Here is a 15,688-nt window from a genome sequence, read left to right as displayed (position 1 = left end):
ATGCCAATCAGGATGCAGTGTGTGATACAAGCAGCAGGTAGCAGCACTTGCAGCAGTCACTCTCTCTCTCTCTCTCTCTCTCTCTCTCTCTAGCGATATATTTGGGTCGACGAGTTTTGAGAAGAGGCAAATATTAGTTAACCTCACAATATCGCATATTTTATTATTGCGATCGGACAAAATAGTGCAAACATGTCTACGGTAATTATTTATAGCCGCACAATTATAGATAAGATTAAATTTCGACTGTCTAGTACGTTTTTCGTACACACTTCTCAATTCTTAATTTTTACATTTTATCTTAACCTCGACAATTGATGTTCAGTACAATTTTACAAAATTTTATAGTTTATCTGGTCAAACATCGGAAATGTGATAGAGACAAGCATCAAGAATGTCTGAGATAGTACATAATTTCGTTGTTGTTGGTATTAATGTGTTAATCGTAACGTTAAAATGTGCCTATCACAGCGGCCCGATGATCACCGAAGGAAATGGAACCGGGAGGAATATGAGAGGATCGCGCTTCAAAGACTCCAAGATGAGATCGCCGAGGAAGAATTAGGGATTCCGAAGCAGCCAGCAGTTAAAAGAGAATTGCTCAAGCAAAGAGATTATAAAGTCGATCTCGAGTCTAAACTAGGAAAAAGTGTTGTCATCAACAAAAACACGCCGTCGTCGCAAACCGGAGGGTAAGATTTAACTGCCAATTATCTTTTAGAAAACGTAGAATGTACAGCTATTGTATAATAATATACATACATTGATATAATTAGTAAGTAATAAAATTGTTCTGCACATTCTATTTTTGTGCCTAAAATTTCAATTGATCAGACTAGCAACGTCATACTATCATATTTTTGTTCACAGCTACTACTGCAATGTTTGCGACTGTGTTGTCAAAGATTCGATCAATTTCTTGGACCATATTAATGGGACAAAACGTAAGTTTAAATATTCCAGAAGATTACTTGACCATGTCTGGCAAATTTTTTATGTTCAAACTCACAACGTTTGACGTGTTTTTTTGATTTGCCATATGAAATTATCGATACAATTATCACTTGAGAAGGACCGCAAACCGTGGCCGAAACGTGAGTATAAACATAAAAATTTGCCAGACATGGTCAAGTAATCTTCTCAAGTTTTAATCACTTCTGGCTACTTGTAAGGTTTCCTCCAGTCAGAAATTACGATAGGATTAGAATGCTTTTACTACTACAATTAATATTTTCTCGGTCCTTTTCTGATATAAATCAAATTGAAACTTAAACGCCATATTTTTAGGACCTGGCAAGGTGGTGGCCATTATTGCTATGTGAATCATATACCGTATTATCCCACCCTGTACTTTTATTTTAATTATTACTTTTAATTTTGTTTTCTTATCAGATCAACGTAATCTGGGAATGTCCATGAAGATAGAGCGATCTACATTGGACCAGGTTAAGGCGAGATTTGCGCAGAACAAAAAGAAGCTCGAGGAAAAAAAGAAAGATTATGATCTGGAGCAAAGGGTGAAGGAGCTCAAGGAAGAGGTTCGTTTCTTCAAGATTGTGCTTTGCGAGTTTTTCGTTCAATTTATTAACAAAATTATCTCTATTGTTCGTAGGAGGAAAAGATCAAAGAGTACAGGAAGGAGAAGCGAAAGGACAAAAAGAGAAAGATTGAGGAACTTTCCGAGGATGACGCAGGGCCTTCCGACGAAATGGCCGCGATCATGGGATTCTCTGGCTTCGGCTCGAAGAAAAAGTGACAAACTGCTTCTGACGAGCGTTCGTGAACAATTTTCGCTACTCCGAAAAAGAAAATAATGTTTCTTTGAAAAAGATCGTGCCCGGTACGACTTGGAAGACGAACAGAAATTCCAATTTTTATTGGAATTTAAGGGGGCGATTTGTGAATATAACGTTTATGATGTATTTCTTATTTTTCCATCATTGTTACAACAGTTTCAAGATGAGAAAAAAAAGCTATGAATTACAAATCCGACCAATGTGAACGTAACAAATGACACGAGCTTAACCGGTAATTTATTTAAGATTAATTAAAAATTAATTAAGATTATTTGGATACGAATGTATAATGTAAATAAGTTAAGTATATCTTTGAAACAATTTCCATATCTGTCGAGCTTCTTCGTGAAAGTGCGGGACTTTGCAATTGGTTAATGCCGAAAGAAAATTCATATATCGTGCATGTAGGAATAAAATTTACGAAAATTAGCGTATATAGAACTTAACACCGATATTTCCCTCATTATTCCGTTTAAATGTCATTGCGTTAACACTACCGGGAGCTTACGGTGAATATTTTTTTGTTTGTTTCAATTCCGACGATAATCACGCCATATCAAATGGGACACGGTCGAATGTTTCTATCGATATTCTTGTCACAATCAAGCAATTTATAATGTTTAAACCAACGTAGCTTTCCTGAATGTGTAATGAATGTGCTACACTCGCAGAGCATGAAATCAAGACTGAGAAAAATTTAATTAAGAAACTTGATGCGTCCGTTAAACAATCCAACACAATTGTACAATAAAACAAGAATAATCGGTCAATGTATTTGTACATGATTGAATTATTTCCTTCACGAATCTAGAAATACTTCTGTTGCGCGGTATACAATCTCTACTTCTCGATACTACGAAATCAAGACTAGCTCCATACTGTAAAACCATTGTAATATAAGCTATAATACGCGCGATGCTGTGGTCAATCCCGTGGGAAGCACAGATGCAATCCATGCAGGTCCAAGTCCTGTAGGACGCGAGTAGTGATTCTCCTTCCGCAGACTCTTTCTCCATTCTCGAGAGATGCTCTCGCGAGCGAGGTAGGGGGAAGGAGATCTCCGTGGCTCTCCCACCTCGCGGAGGATTAGGATCTCCTACAGCGGGGCCCACGCCGGGGGCCAGATTCCGGGACCGGAGCGGCGGCGCAGTGCCGGTCGACGTGCCAGCCGACGTAGCTCTCTCTCGCAGCAGCGGCAGCCAGCGTACCGTCAGCCCGTTATTCGAAAGTCCGTGGAAGCCGCGCGTGTCGGAGTCGCGCGTCGTGCCTCAGTCGCTCGCACGTGACTTGCGTGAAGTGACGTGATGTGACGCGCGCGGGCTGTCGCACGTGCCACCGGAGGTGTCGTACATTCCGCCCTTTACGCGCCCAACAGCGTGTTCCCCGGAATTGGAACCGACGAAAGAGAGAGAGAGAGAGAGAGAGGGAGGGAGAGACGGAACAATTAGTGAAAATTTTTTCCTTGAAAGGTAAAATAAATGTGCCGGTTTTCGGAAAAGAAGATACACTTGGAAGAAGCGGAAGAACGAGGAAGAATACCGTAGTGTTCGGCGGGGATATTTTTGGAGAGAAGAAGAAATGATTGTCAAATGATACATAACGAATAAGTGAGAAAATTCTACACGTGAATGTTGAAGATAAACACGTTCTGACAAAAGTCGAATTAATCCACTGTCGAGGGATAATTTCTGTCTGTGAAACAGACTGATCGTTTCATTGAGGAAGCATTCGCGTTGAGAATTGGGCTCTTTTCTTCAGAGAGAAATCTCCCGAAAAGGGCTCTATCCGCCAATAAATACGAACTGATTGATTTGAAACAAATCTCAGCGTCTGAAATAATTATTCCCTCGTGAAAAGTTTGGAATAGCCGTTCGCAAAAGAACTCGAAACAGCTACGGTGCCATATAAAGGAGAAGAAAGCGAAACTTTCGGATAAAGAAACTTTAATATTAATTACTCTTTTTTTTACGAGCCTCAAGAAACTTCCCGGAGCAGCTTCTAGGTCTTTTCAACAATTATTTGCCCCGTAATAAACAAATTTACATTTTTACTGATTATACGGGGAGGGCATTCTCAACATCTCCCCGCGAAAAGTTAACGTTGAAAAATTGTATTAATTATCTCTAATCATTACTTTACTGCCGTCGCGAACAAGTTCGAGTGGCCCGGCGAAAGAAACGCTTCGCCGACGCGCTCTCCCGTGCCTGGATTTTACTACCCTCATCAACCACGAGGGACCTCTCGCTTGTCGCCTCCTAATTGTAATCAATTATATTAATCAGTGCCGGCTAATGTACGCTCGCGAAAAATGCGACAGGCAGCCACGGCGAATCTATCGGACTTGACACGGGATTCCACGGATTGATGGACATCGACGGCGGTTTTACGAGCGTCTCGATCACGATTCGTGGGCACCGTAGCGCGGCATTCGTTTCAAGTTGAAGAGCGGGACGTGAAGGAGAACGACGATGTCGCGAACTCTGCAGCCGATCGAGGAATCCAACCCCGGCAAGTCAACGGGTAAGGCCTCGTTCACTTTTCATGACGACTTGTTTAATTTTAACAGCTTCAGCGTTTTCTTCACCATATCTGGCATTTTTAACAATACATGCCTCGGTGGTCGAATTGGCGAGACACCCGCCTAGAGAGTAGGGAAGTCCAGGTTCAAAAACCCTGGCTGGGGTAGTATTTTTCGCGATAAATTTTGTATTATTAAAAATGCCAGATATGGTCAAGAAAACACCGAAGTTGCTCACTACTGCTGGCGACATTGAAGAATATTCTTGTTAGTTGTTTAATTAACCTTCCAGAAATCACCTCAACAACAATTTTCAGAATTATATCTTAAGAAGTTCATCAGTCTGTTAATAAAGCAGAGATTAAATAAAATAGAGATTATTAAATCTTCTACATATAAACTATTTTATGAAATCAAATAAGTTTCTTTCTAAAAGGAAAAATAATAAAGTTAGTCGTTAAAATCAGATTTACTTATAAAACCCGCTCACTCGTAAAGAAGAAGTTACAATAAACATAAAATGTCCCGAATTTCTTTAAAAAAAAACAAGTCGGGAAATTTTTTCCTTTCTCCCTTGCGAAATATGCCTTCAGCATTTGCGATATCTAAGGTTCTTTTCACTTTTCAAACATATAAAATCTGCGGAATCCTCTGATAAAGCGCGTAATAAAAGTTTTCTTATTCTAAAACAACGGCCGCTTTCCCTTTTCTTTTCCACGGAAGTGAAAAGGATCGGACACGCACCGTGTTGTTATCTGTTATACGGAGTCTGCCCACGGCTCTTATTTCCAACTCTTGTTTTCGAAACAGCCCGCGATCACTCGTGCGTGATTGAACGGATCGTCTAAGTGGATCCGACGAAACAGGCTGCAAACGTTCGGCAGAGATTTCCGCTTCACGACACCCGCGTTTGGTCAACGAGGCTGTGAAAAGCCGCGAACGGCAGGAGAGGAAATTGAAATTTGCATATCAAGCGAAACTTCAATCGGGCCACGAAGCCGTCTCATTGACTGTGATACTCCATCGATATTACATCGCTTAAATCGCCCATTACGGAATCTAATGATAAAATGAAATTATTGTATAAACTCTAATAATAAAGAAATACCAAATCTCGCAAGACAAAGACCCAGTAAACACCGAGCATCAATTACATTGCATTTATGTTACAATTTCTCACTCAACACTGTAAATGTAATATAATACATGTGTTGTATTACATTTATATTGTTGAGTGAGAAATTGTAACATAGGTGCATCGTAACTGATGCTCGGTGTTCACTGGGGAATAACTTTTAGTCTAATACCATAAAGGACGTAAAATTAAATTGCGAGCAGATACGCTTATATAATAAAAGAAATGGTAATCTCTCATGATCTCTCACACGGGGAGAGAATTTTCCCTTAAACTTTACCCTGAAAATCGTGTAACCATGGGACATCATGGCATTTTGAACAACTTTATGAGAGTTTTTGAAAGTTTACCATACATTTTACCAGTGAAATGTATGGCAAAATTTCAAAAACTCATTAAATTCTTCGAAATGCCTCGTTGCCCCACGACTATTCCGGATAGATTTTAAAAGAAAACTCTCCGTGTACTGTTATCTGACGCATGTCATATCATTATTCTGATTATTTAGTTCGCCAGATAATAATCAAACTATTGTAAGCAAATCGCAAATTTGATATCAATCATACGTTGTGACATTTGCGACTTTTCGTTCGAGTCTACGCATGAGATATCAGAGGGGACAGCAGCGCATCGCAATTACTTCTATCGCTCTCGTATAAATAATCGCTTCAAGTCTCGATCGCGTCGCAGCGTAGCGCGGCAATTAAATCGCGCATTATTCCGAAAAGCTGTTGTTCGTTATGGCGCTATTAATCATTAAATCTCCCCTCGGCAGACTGTAACACCCGCTGGCAGTTATTAGTTACGAATTGCGATCTACTTTCACAATTAATGCCGGCTGAACGTATGTGCTCGCACTCGGCCAAGTATTGCTGCTGTAACAGGTGGAACGTGAAAACTAACGGCTGTCGGGAAGATCGGAAAAATCGACGATCCATTTGCGTCAATTATTCGCTGTTGTACGTCAATGTGTTCTAATTCCTTAACGGCAGACTTTCCCCCCCCCTACCCCCTGCCACTACGTTACGTGGGTACAGCGAATTACATTGTTAATAAATCATCTCTTGTCCTAAGAATCGAATGGAGAAGTTTATTCGTCGGGGCAATTCAGAAAAATGAAATACAGGGAAATTAGCGGGCGAGCGTGTAAAGCTAAAGTTGATTGAAATGTTAAAAACACAAAAGGTTTAGAAGCGTTTCATATGACATTAATGAAAGAGATCGCCAGAGGATTACATTAACTTCGCAACGTGCACCTTAAAAATGTTATATACTTAACTGAGACATCTCACGCGCCTAATGCACATCTCGCGTCGCGTAATTACACTGGAACGGCGCGCGCAATTATAATACATGCTTGTACTGCCAGAATATGAGGCGGTCAAATGATATGCTATCTGTTGCAAATGAGCCTCTCGTGGGAGATAATTATATAGGAGGGTTGTGCGATCCACTGAGTTTCGCAAAAGTTTCTTCAGCAAAATTAAACGATAACACAGGCCTACAAAAATGACACTTTTGAATCCCCATCGAGATTTAAGGGTGTTTCTCTATGTAATTTTTAGCGCTGAATCCAAATCTGGCCGCAGAATTTGTCTAGCACGTCAGGATTTTGAGAGAATTGTAACGATTTTTTAATTTTTGGGCCGCCATATTTGATCAGCCATGTTGAAAATACAAATTCTAACTTTAAAATCTTAATCAGTGACTCGAAAAACCCTTTGATACAAAGTTCTAAAGAAATCGGTCTGAGAAACGTTCGGTGCTTAGGTACCAAAGAAAATGGAATTTGTTAATATTAAGTGTCCTACAGTTGTAATTATATTACACCATTTCGAAAACCGCGTATATGCATTTCCGTAGATTTTGTCATGAGAAATCCGAATCTGTTGACTAAATTAACGAGTATCATCGCGTTTCAAACTTATTTCCATCTGAAAATGTCAAAAAATGGCCTTTTTTGCACTTTTAAATTAGAATATCTCAAAATCCTGACGTGCTAGACAAATTCTGCGGCCAGATTTGGATTCAGCGCAAAAAATTACATAGAGAAACACCCTTAGATCTCGGTGGGGAAAATCTTGTAGGCCTGTGTAATTCATTTAAAAAAACGCTGTAAAAACATCTACAAAGCGACTTTTCAAACATTTTTAGACTTTTACATTATACTTAAAAATATGGTAAATTGAAGAAAAGAGGGAAATTGACTTTTCAAAATCAATTCAACTTCAACTCAATAGAAATCTCTTTAAGTTGCCAGTAATAAATAATCAAGCTTTTTAGCTTCGATCACTGATGAATTCGACCACTGAGGCATCTTGGTGAGACGCCCGCCTAGAGAGAAAGGGAGGTCCAGGTTTAAACCCTGGCTGAGATAATATTTTTCGTAATAAATTTTCTGTATTAAAACATTGGCCGGTTAATGTCGACTAAAAAGCTTGATTGATGCAATTCAACTTCATATTACACGATAAGATCAGGCTTTCAGTGAAAATTAAATTTTATTCGACACATAAACTCAATCCTTAATCATTGAAAAGGACTTAATTTGCGAGAATTTGAAGACCGTTTAAAGCCAATTAAGGACTGGCAGGTAATTCTACAAGTATTTCTGATGCCGTCATTGTCCTAGAAAAAAATTGAAATCCACGCATCCCGTTACGACGGCAGAATATCGCTGCTATCGCGTAAAGCGTCCTGTAACTCCGCGAGGGTCCAATTACTCATGGGTTCATACACGATGTCCACTCTCGAGCTTCTCACGGCGTTCCTATCAACGGACACCGCTTCCCTCCTCGCGGCCTGTACGAGAATGAAAAATACGTCCGGCTGGCCGTTTTCCGTCATGTAACGGATCCGGACCTTGTTGGCTCCGTAGCCGCCCTCCACCACGCTCACGCGGCCTTGCTGGTGAACGGACGCGGCGATCACGCAGCTGACGAGCTTGCCCGGCTGAGCCCTGTAGTACACCTCCGCTCTGGTGCTCACCGGGAAGTACGACTTCTGGCTCTCCAGCTGGATTAGTCGGGATGTCGCCTCGTCCTCGGTGAGCACGTTACCCTGCATCAGCCACGTAGCTCTACGAAGAGAAGTTCTCGCGTCTGCTCTCGAAAAGTCAATCAGTGGATTATCACTGAAGACAGTGAATATCCACTGACCCGCACACGGAAAGAAAAATGTAGCTACCGTAGCTGAAGACTGTATGTGGCAGCCAAGTCTCAGTTGTAAAGTAGGGACAGCTAGTGTCTAGTTGCGATAGCTAAATATTTTGCTACCGTGCCTACATTGTATCAGGTGCGACAGCAAACCGTTTAATGTGATTTATAAATGTATAGTTGTGGCAGCGAAATATCTTTAGCTACGGTAGTGAACTTTTTTTTTCAGTGCAGTCATAATGAACTGATTGACTTGTAGAGAGTGCGAAGGTCTGGAAAGCGCGGGAGCCGACGAAACGATTGCGGTCGAGTTTCATAAAAGCCGTTACGAGGCAAGAGACTTCCTCTCTTCGGAATGAGAAGATACTTTGTTCAGAGAAGAGGACCTCGCGTCGTCTAAGTTACTCCACTGTTAAATCGCGAACTGCAGGATGGGTCGAGAGATCTCGAGAGAGAAAAGAACCGAAAGCACTCAGATGAACGAGACATAGCCTTCTCTCTGACAAGTCGTTAGATATTTTTACAAATATTGAAAATATTACTTTTCTTCTCTTCGGGAAAATCTTAGCTCTAAACTGCCACGATAGATTCATCTTGCGAAAAAATGTATGTACGTCACAAAGGGTAATAATTCCAATAAGATTAATATTTTTTTCGGACACTCGAGTCGACGGCCACGAAATCACTTTAGCTCTGAGGAAAAGAATACTCTTCCTTAATATACTCACGGCTCGCTTAGTGCAGAGTTTAAAATGTAACAGAAGACTAGAAGGCAAATGCGCGTCATCGTGAATAATTGCTGATGCGCGAGAGGAAATTCTGGAGTTAGCTGTCGGCCGATATTAGCTTGCCGATGCGAATCGCCTGTTCAATGTTGTGACACTATCCCGTGTTCTTGGCCCGATATCATTATCGCGCGCGCGACTATCGTCTTTGCGAGCTAGACGGTAGTGGAGCGTGGACTAAAATTAACGAGGAGAGCACGGTAACAGACTCTGACGTGGGCTGCTGTTATGACGATCCCTTCTCCTCCTTCTACCGTGCGTCGTTTACGAGTGTTCGTAAAAGTTGCTTTTTTTCGTCTTCATTGATCATTAAAAATATCGCAGGTTCGTCAGCGAATATTATCGTGCGAACTTTGATCTGGAAATAATCTTACGTCTAACAAGTAAAAATCGTACGTTCGCAGTTCATTCTGTCGCTACTCGAACTCGATTTTACTCTGAAGATCTTGATTTCATATACGACGCTGCATCGGAGCTGTAAATCTTCGAGGAGAAATTCACTTTGCTTACGTTTCTTTCTTCGTCTTTTGTTTTCGCAACGTCTGTAGCAAGAGACATTTGCGGGGATAAAAATTTCTTTCGAATCATTAGGTTTCTTTGAATGTAACGAAAGTATTTTAAAATTGCGTGATTTGGACCTCAAGTCCTTAACTGACGAAGAAGCAAATAAATCGACTGTGTTATTCTCTGGATTGGGAAAGTTATTTTATAAAAGTAACTAGTTACAGTTACAGTTTACTAAAAATGTAACTAGTTATAGTTATAGTTACAAGTTATCAATTCTAAAAAGTAACCCGTTACAGTTACAGTTACTCAAAAAGTAACGAATCGTTACTTTGCAGTTGCTTTCTTACAATGAAAATAAAAATATGAAATCTGCATTTCATTTATTAAGTGTCGATAAAAGCGTTTATGTGCAAACGCAAGACCTAATGCGATCTGTGAAGGTTTAAAAAATATATAAAGTAACTATTAAATTAGTTACTAGTTATCGACAAAATGTAACTGAGTTAAGTTATCAGGTACAGATGGAGAGAAAGTAACGAAGTTAAGTTAGAGTTACTAAAAAAAAAGTAACTGTAACTGTAACTTCGTTACAAGTAACGAGTTACTTCACAACCCTGGTTATTCTTCCAATCATGGTATAAAGATACAAGGTGAAACATTGCGCGAGTAACCAATTTTTGGGGCAAATTGTTTATTGGTTCTTCCTGCATTCAACCGCAACGATTTGCAGTTTGAAGGTGGGGCAAATTTCTGATTAGTCAATTAGGTAGTTTGGGCCACTTCTGATTGGTTGCCACTGTGCATCCACCAGATTGCTTCACCTTGTATCTTTACACCATGCTTCCAATCGTTCGTGAATTTACAGCAGAAGACCAAAGCATGTATAAATTTTTCATGATTAAAACCTAGCCATCCGAGGCATCCGAAGGAAGGTCAATTCGGCTAAATAAAATTGTTCACGAAAGCATAACACAACCCCATATATCTCCGCTATTAAGTTAATCATAGCGCTCGGCTCGCCATTGTAACGCGACGCGGCACTTGCAATTTTCCACGTGCGCGCGTTTAACGTTTTAATGTATATACTTGGACTTTGTTACGATCGAATCGTGCATTAACCCTCGTGGCGGATCTCGAACGATCGTACGGAAGTGCGGCCGTTTCGCGAAAGGCGAAGATCATCAGCTGCAAAATGCGATAAACACCGCCAAGTAGGATCGCGCCCGTCTATTTGCCTCCGCGTGGAAAAATGTCAACGTGCTGTATCGCCGATGCATTAATGCATCGAGGAAGACGCTAGGAGACAGCCAGGTCAGAAAGTCTCTAACGGTCGGCCATTACGTGTAATCTTATGATAACGACGGCTGATCGATCATCTCGTGCACCAATTACTGCCTGCGCGCGAGCAAGACGACGTCCCGGGGCAAGCGATTAGGAAAAGGTACCCGACAGCTGGCGATGATGCCGATTTTAAATCTCCGCGGCGTTTTGCACATCACACACCGGTAAATTAGATTCTTCCTGATTCTCTAGATGCTAGAACTTGGACCAAGAACACAGGCCTTAACTTCAAAGACTCTGTGTCTTGAAACGCTAGATTTGGATGTTATTCTTTTCTCTTTGAGTAAATTGAAAAGGCCCCTCGATATAATAAATCTACAATAATAAGAAAGACTTCTTTGCGCCAGAGAAAGATTTAAACATGCCTCAGTGGTCGAATTGGTGAGACGCCCGCCTAGAGAGTAAGGAAAGTCCAGGTTCAAACCCTGGCTGAGGTAATATTTTTCGCAATAAATTTTCTGCAATGGCCAGTTAATTAATAAATTAATTAATAAATGTGGCCAGCAGAGGTCGAATAAAATTTGGAATTTTATACTAGCAATTTGAAGAAACTAATCTTTGAAAGATTTAAAGTCGATTATAACATTCGCGTGTATTTTTCTATATGCATTTACGCTTCTGTAAATATATTGTAATCATGTTCCTTCACCCTTTTTATAAGAGTCTTTCAGTTTCTTTCATTTTCTTCGTGTACGGTAAAGATCACGTGTGTGAATTATTCGATGATTAATTAATTATCTTATCTGATCTTGAAATGTTAGCAAACAGCAAGAGATAATCAGGAAGCACGCATTCTGAATATAAAAGAAATATATTTCTGTATCTCATAAAATACGTCGGAAATGAATTACGCCATTGTGGATATGATAATCAATCCTCGATCGTACGGTACGATAAAGTAAGGAAGTTTCGTAAAAGATTTGCAACATGCGGGTTTGATCCTTTGAATGGCGATCCATCTTGAAAAACTTTTGAGAAGCAAAATTATTGGAAGAGACTACATTTTTTTTCTCGCGCCTACTACGACATTGGCAAAGATTCGTTATATCTGAGGTGACGTACAAGATATAGCGGCGGGTCAGAGATTTGGATCGGTATTTCTCGTACGCGGAACCGTCACGTCGGGCGAGAATGTAGAAAGTTGACGACGTCGCGAAGAATGTGAAATTTTCTATTTCGTGAACCCGGTCACGAACGAGAACCACATCCATCCCATCGACCTCCGCGGCCGTCAGCCACCACCGCGTCGATACTGCGGTATTGTTCTTCGTTAAAACCAAAGTGGCCGAGTGCCATTTGCCTTTTGCGTGCGAGCCGGTGCACTCGGTGTTCTCAGATGGCACAGCGAGGATTCGTAACGTTACCGAGATAAGAGGGAATAACGCGACGAGCTAAAGAAAGTGGTCCTCGCGACTGAAGAATTGTCCACGAACCATTGGGGTGTACAACGTTCGCAAGTTGAGACAATTCCGTCGAGACACGATCAATTAGTTAATTTTGTATTCTCGAGACAAATCCAAGGTGAGCAGTGATCTTCGGGATTGAATGCCAAGAAAGATTCACGGCGCTTTTGTACTTCAGTTCCACGGGCGCAACGGAGAAAATTATAATTGATCATTTTGAAAAGCCAAGAAGGTGATTCTTATACAAATTAATTTATCTTTAACTTTACATTTTATTGCATTCTTGTATCGTAAATTTGGAATGTTATATACGCTAGCACAAGACAGGACAAATTGATAAGCGAGCAACGATCGTCGAGTTTAATTTCTCGAAAAAGGCCGAAATTCCTCCAAAGTGCGCTGGCTCCAGCGTTCGTTGAGCGACGAGAAGTCAGCGCACGAAACGTTTTTCTTTACGCGACGCAAATCGTCGATTATCAATCTCACGTCACTTTTAATACGGTACTCCGATCTCGAATCGTCGGTCACGATCGATGAGTGCGTGACATCCGGTGCGGACCCGTTCGACACGAAGAATTCGTCAGGATGGTGGCCGAGTTAGCCGACATTTCCACGGCGACGGTCGACGGAAAGTCATCGGCGGTCGGCACCACGAAACACTGCAGGCTACCCAAATGGATCCAAACGGCGACGCGCGATCCGATCTATAGCGTTCTGGACAGCAACGAGTGCATCGCGGCGAGGAGTTTTCCTCCGGGTGCCGGCAAGATCGTGGTGATCAGCGCGGTGAAGAGCGCACCGAGCCGGAAGCTGGAAAACGAGCAGCGAGAATCACCGCGCGTCTGGTCGCCATCCCAAAATAAAGCGTCGCCGATCCTTGAGCCCGAGGACGAGAGCACTCTCTACAGCGTGGTGAGAAAACCGAAGAAAGTGCGGTTGTTGGAAACATCCTCCGAGACGAACGAGGAGACGACGATTCGACCTGTCGACAAGATTCGGGACATTGATCCCGAGCAGCAACAGTTAGACTCAGAAGACGCGTCCAAGCGAGTTGAGGTAAGCAAGTGGCTCTACGACACGCCTAGACAATCCCTCCCGGATCCGCCGGAGATGTATTTCGATCGTTCCGGGTACGAGAACACCTGGCCTGAGCAGGAGAGCTCGGTGGCACTGCCCCGAGGAGTGGTGGGCCTGGTGGGGCCCTACAGAGTGTACGGAAATCCCAATGAGAGGAGAGAATACATGCTGCAAGAGGAAGAACTTGTCGAAGAGGTAATGGACTCCACGAGTGATAAAGTACAGGAAGAAGAGAACAAGGAAGAGCACCGTCAGCGAGCGAAATGGAAGATCAGGGAGGACGGCGAGGAGACCTTGATGCCGGATATCCGAAACCTGTCAGGTTTCGCGGGAACGAATATCGGCAAGAGGGAGGAGAGTGACGACTGGAAGAGCGGACGGGGATCAGTGACGAAGGTGGATAAGTCGGATTGTATCGAGGGGATTCTACCCGGCAAAGAGGAGCGCGCGGTAGATGTACCGGACACGGTCTCCGCGATCTCGACGACGTCGATGAAGGGGAAATGGGGTGAGAGAGTTTCCTACAACAATCTCGATACTTTCAAACTTAACAATTTTACGGGTATTACGTTGTTTACGAATTTTATGGATATTACGTTGTCGAGCAATTGAAGTAGAGGTTTCTGGATACCTGGATGGTTCTGGATCAAATATAATTTTAATTGAAACAATTTAATTTCAAATGTGGCTCCGCCACATCTAGATGAAGCTGTGAATTATAGTCATCTAAATAGTTAAAAAAATTTTGATACTGACGTTTTCTTTATGTATTATCTTCCTTTCCTTTTCTGTGTCTCGCAATCTTTCGATAATGTAAGGGCTATACAAATGCATTTCTATATTTCCTCAATTCGTCTTATTGAACGAAAGAGTTGTGTGAAATTTTATTTACTTTCTTAAGATGACGAATTTCTTTTTAACTCCTACTAAATGTTGCAATCTACAATAAGATTCCAGGACAAAGTCAATCAGACAAACTTTATCTTGCAGTTGACTTGACGGTTGATTAATTAAAGATCATAAATATAAATCGTATTTATGAACGTCGATTTAAAACCAAAAGTAACATTTTACATTTTGCATTCTACAAGATTGTAAAGACTGCGTTTGTGACTAATAATTTTGGAGCTACAATTATCGTTTCCCATAAGCGCCAATTAAACTCGAATTAAACTTAATCATAAATGCCCGCGAATTGTCCGCGCTTTTCGCCAACGATCTGGGCTCGTCCGCTTGTGAATTACAATCAGGCGCGTGTAACAGGCCGCGCGATTACAAAGTGGCACCGGCTAGACGACAACGGCGTGTAATTCGGCAAAGTATGTCGTCCACATTCGGTATGCGAGGTGACACACGTCTTACGGTATTGTCCGGTAAAACGGACTCGAGTAGCGGTTGATGTACACCGGGTTTGCATACGCGTCGACGTCTCGATACGTGCGGAGTATGGTTCATGAGCCGATGATAAGGTCAACATTCGACTAAGAACTGCATTTCTATGCACCTGCCAGTCTATCACGATCCCGCCTGCCTTGCTCGAGCAACGGTGAATTGTCTTGCTCGAGTCTAAAATTAGATTCTACGAGATGACTCGAACCTTCAGCGGCCCAGAAGAGGGTAGACGGGATGAGACATTACAGCTCGGCAATATGCTGAAAGTGTTGCTGATAGTTTCGACGATCTCTCCTTTTAACAAAAATGACAAATTTTAATAGTGAAAAATTAGGCTCTCTGGCTCACACACACTTTAACCGAGTCGAATATTTTGGCCTCAGTTTAGCCCCGTATAATTTTTGAATTGGAAGCAACGAGGTCGAACTACGTCTTTGTGTCAGATAAAATATATTTAAATTTTTAGTTCTGATAAACCTGAAAAGAGTCGCTTTTCCCTTTTAGCGATAAAGAGGCTAATGCGAGTGTAATCAACAGAGGTTCGGTAGATCGTTTTCGACTTAAGAGCTTTCAAAGAGA

General features: G+C 41.6%; 3 protein-coding genes across 3 annotated transcripts in view; 2 read left to right on the top strand and 1 right to left on the bottom strand.

Annotated features, from left to right (window-relative positions):
- The first annotated feature begins 83 nt into the window (after positions 1-83).
- Positions 84-2,569, top strand: LOC105559101 (zinc finger matrin-type protein 2). Its single transcript, XM_012007161.1, has 5 exons — positions 84-201; positions 472-692; positions 871-944; positions 1,393-1,538; positions 1,613-2,569. Exons 1-5 carry the CDS (start codon positions 193-195, stop codon positions 1,754-1,756), a joined length of 594 nt encoding a protein of 197 aa, XP_011862551.1. The 5' UTR covers positions 84-192; the 3' UTR covers positions 1,757-2,569.
- A 5,362-nt stretch (positions 2,570-7,931) lies between these two features.
- On the bottom strand, positions 7,932-9,600 carry LOC105559098. Its single transcript, XM_012007159.1, has 2 exons — positions 9,333-9,600; positions 7,932-8,528 (listed from the first exon to the last, which is right to left on the bottom strand). The coding sequence occupies exons 1-2, from the start codon at positions 9,389-9,391 to the stop codon at positions 8,108-8,110; spliced, it is 480 nt and encodes a 159-aa protein (XP_011862549.1). The 5' UTR covers positions 9,392-9,600; the 3' UTR covers positions 7,932-8,107.
- Positions 9,601-13,225: 3,625 nt separating this feature from the next.
- LOC105559100 overlaps positions 13,226-15,688 on the top strand; it is a 26,708-nt gene continuing 24,245 nt past the window's right edge. The window contains exon 1 of the mRNA XM_012007160.1: positions 13,226-14,225. Coding sequence (XP_011862550.1) covers positions 13,226-14,225 — 1,000 coding nt within the window. The remainder of the gene's footprint in view (positions 14,226-15,688) is intronic.

Source organism: Vollenhovia emeryi, unplaced genomic scaffold (genome assembly GCF_000949405.1).
Source record: "Vollenhovia emeryi isolate VEMERY1.0 unplaced genomic scaffold, V.emery_V1.0 DF939290.1, whole genome shotgun sequence".
In the NCBI taxonomy this organism is placed as follows: Eukaryota; Metazoa; Arthropoda; class Insecta; order Hymenoptera; family Formicidae; genus Vollenhovia; species Vollenhovia emeryi.
This window is presented reverse-complemented; position numbering and strand designations above follow the sequence as displayed.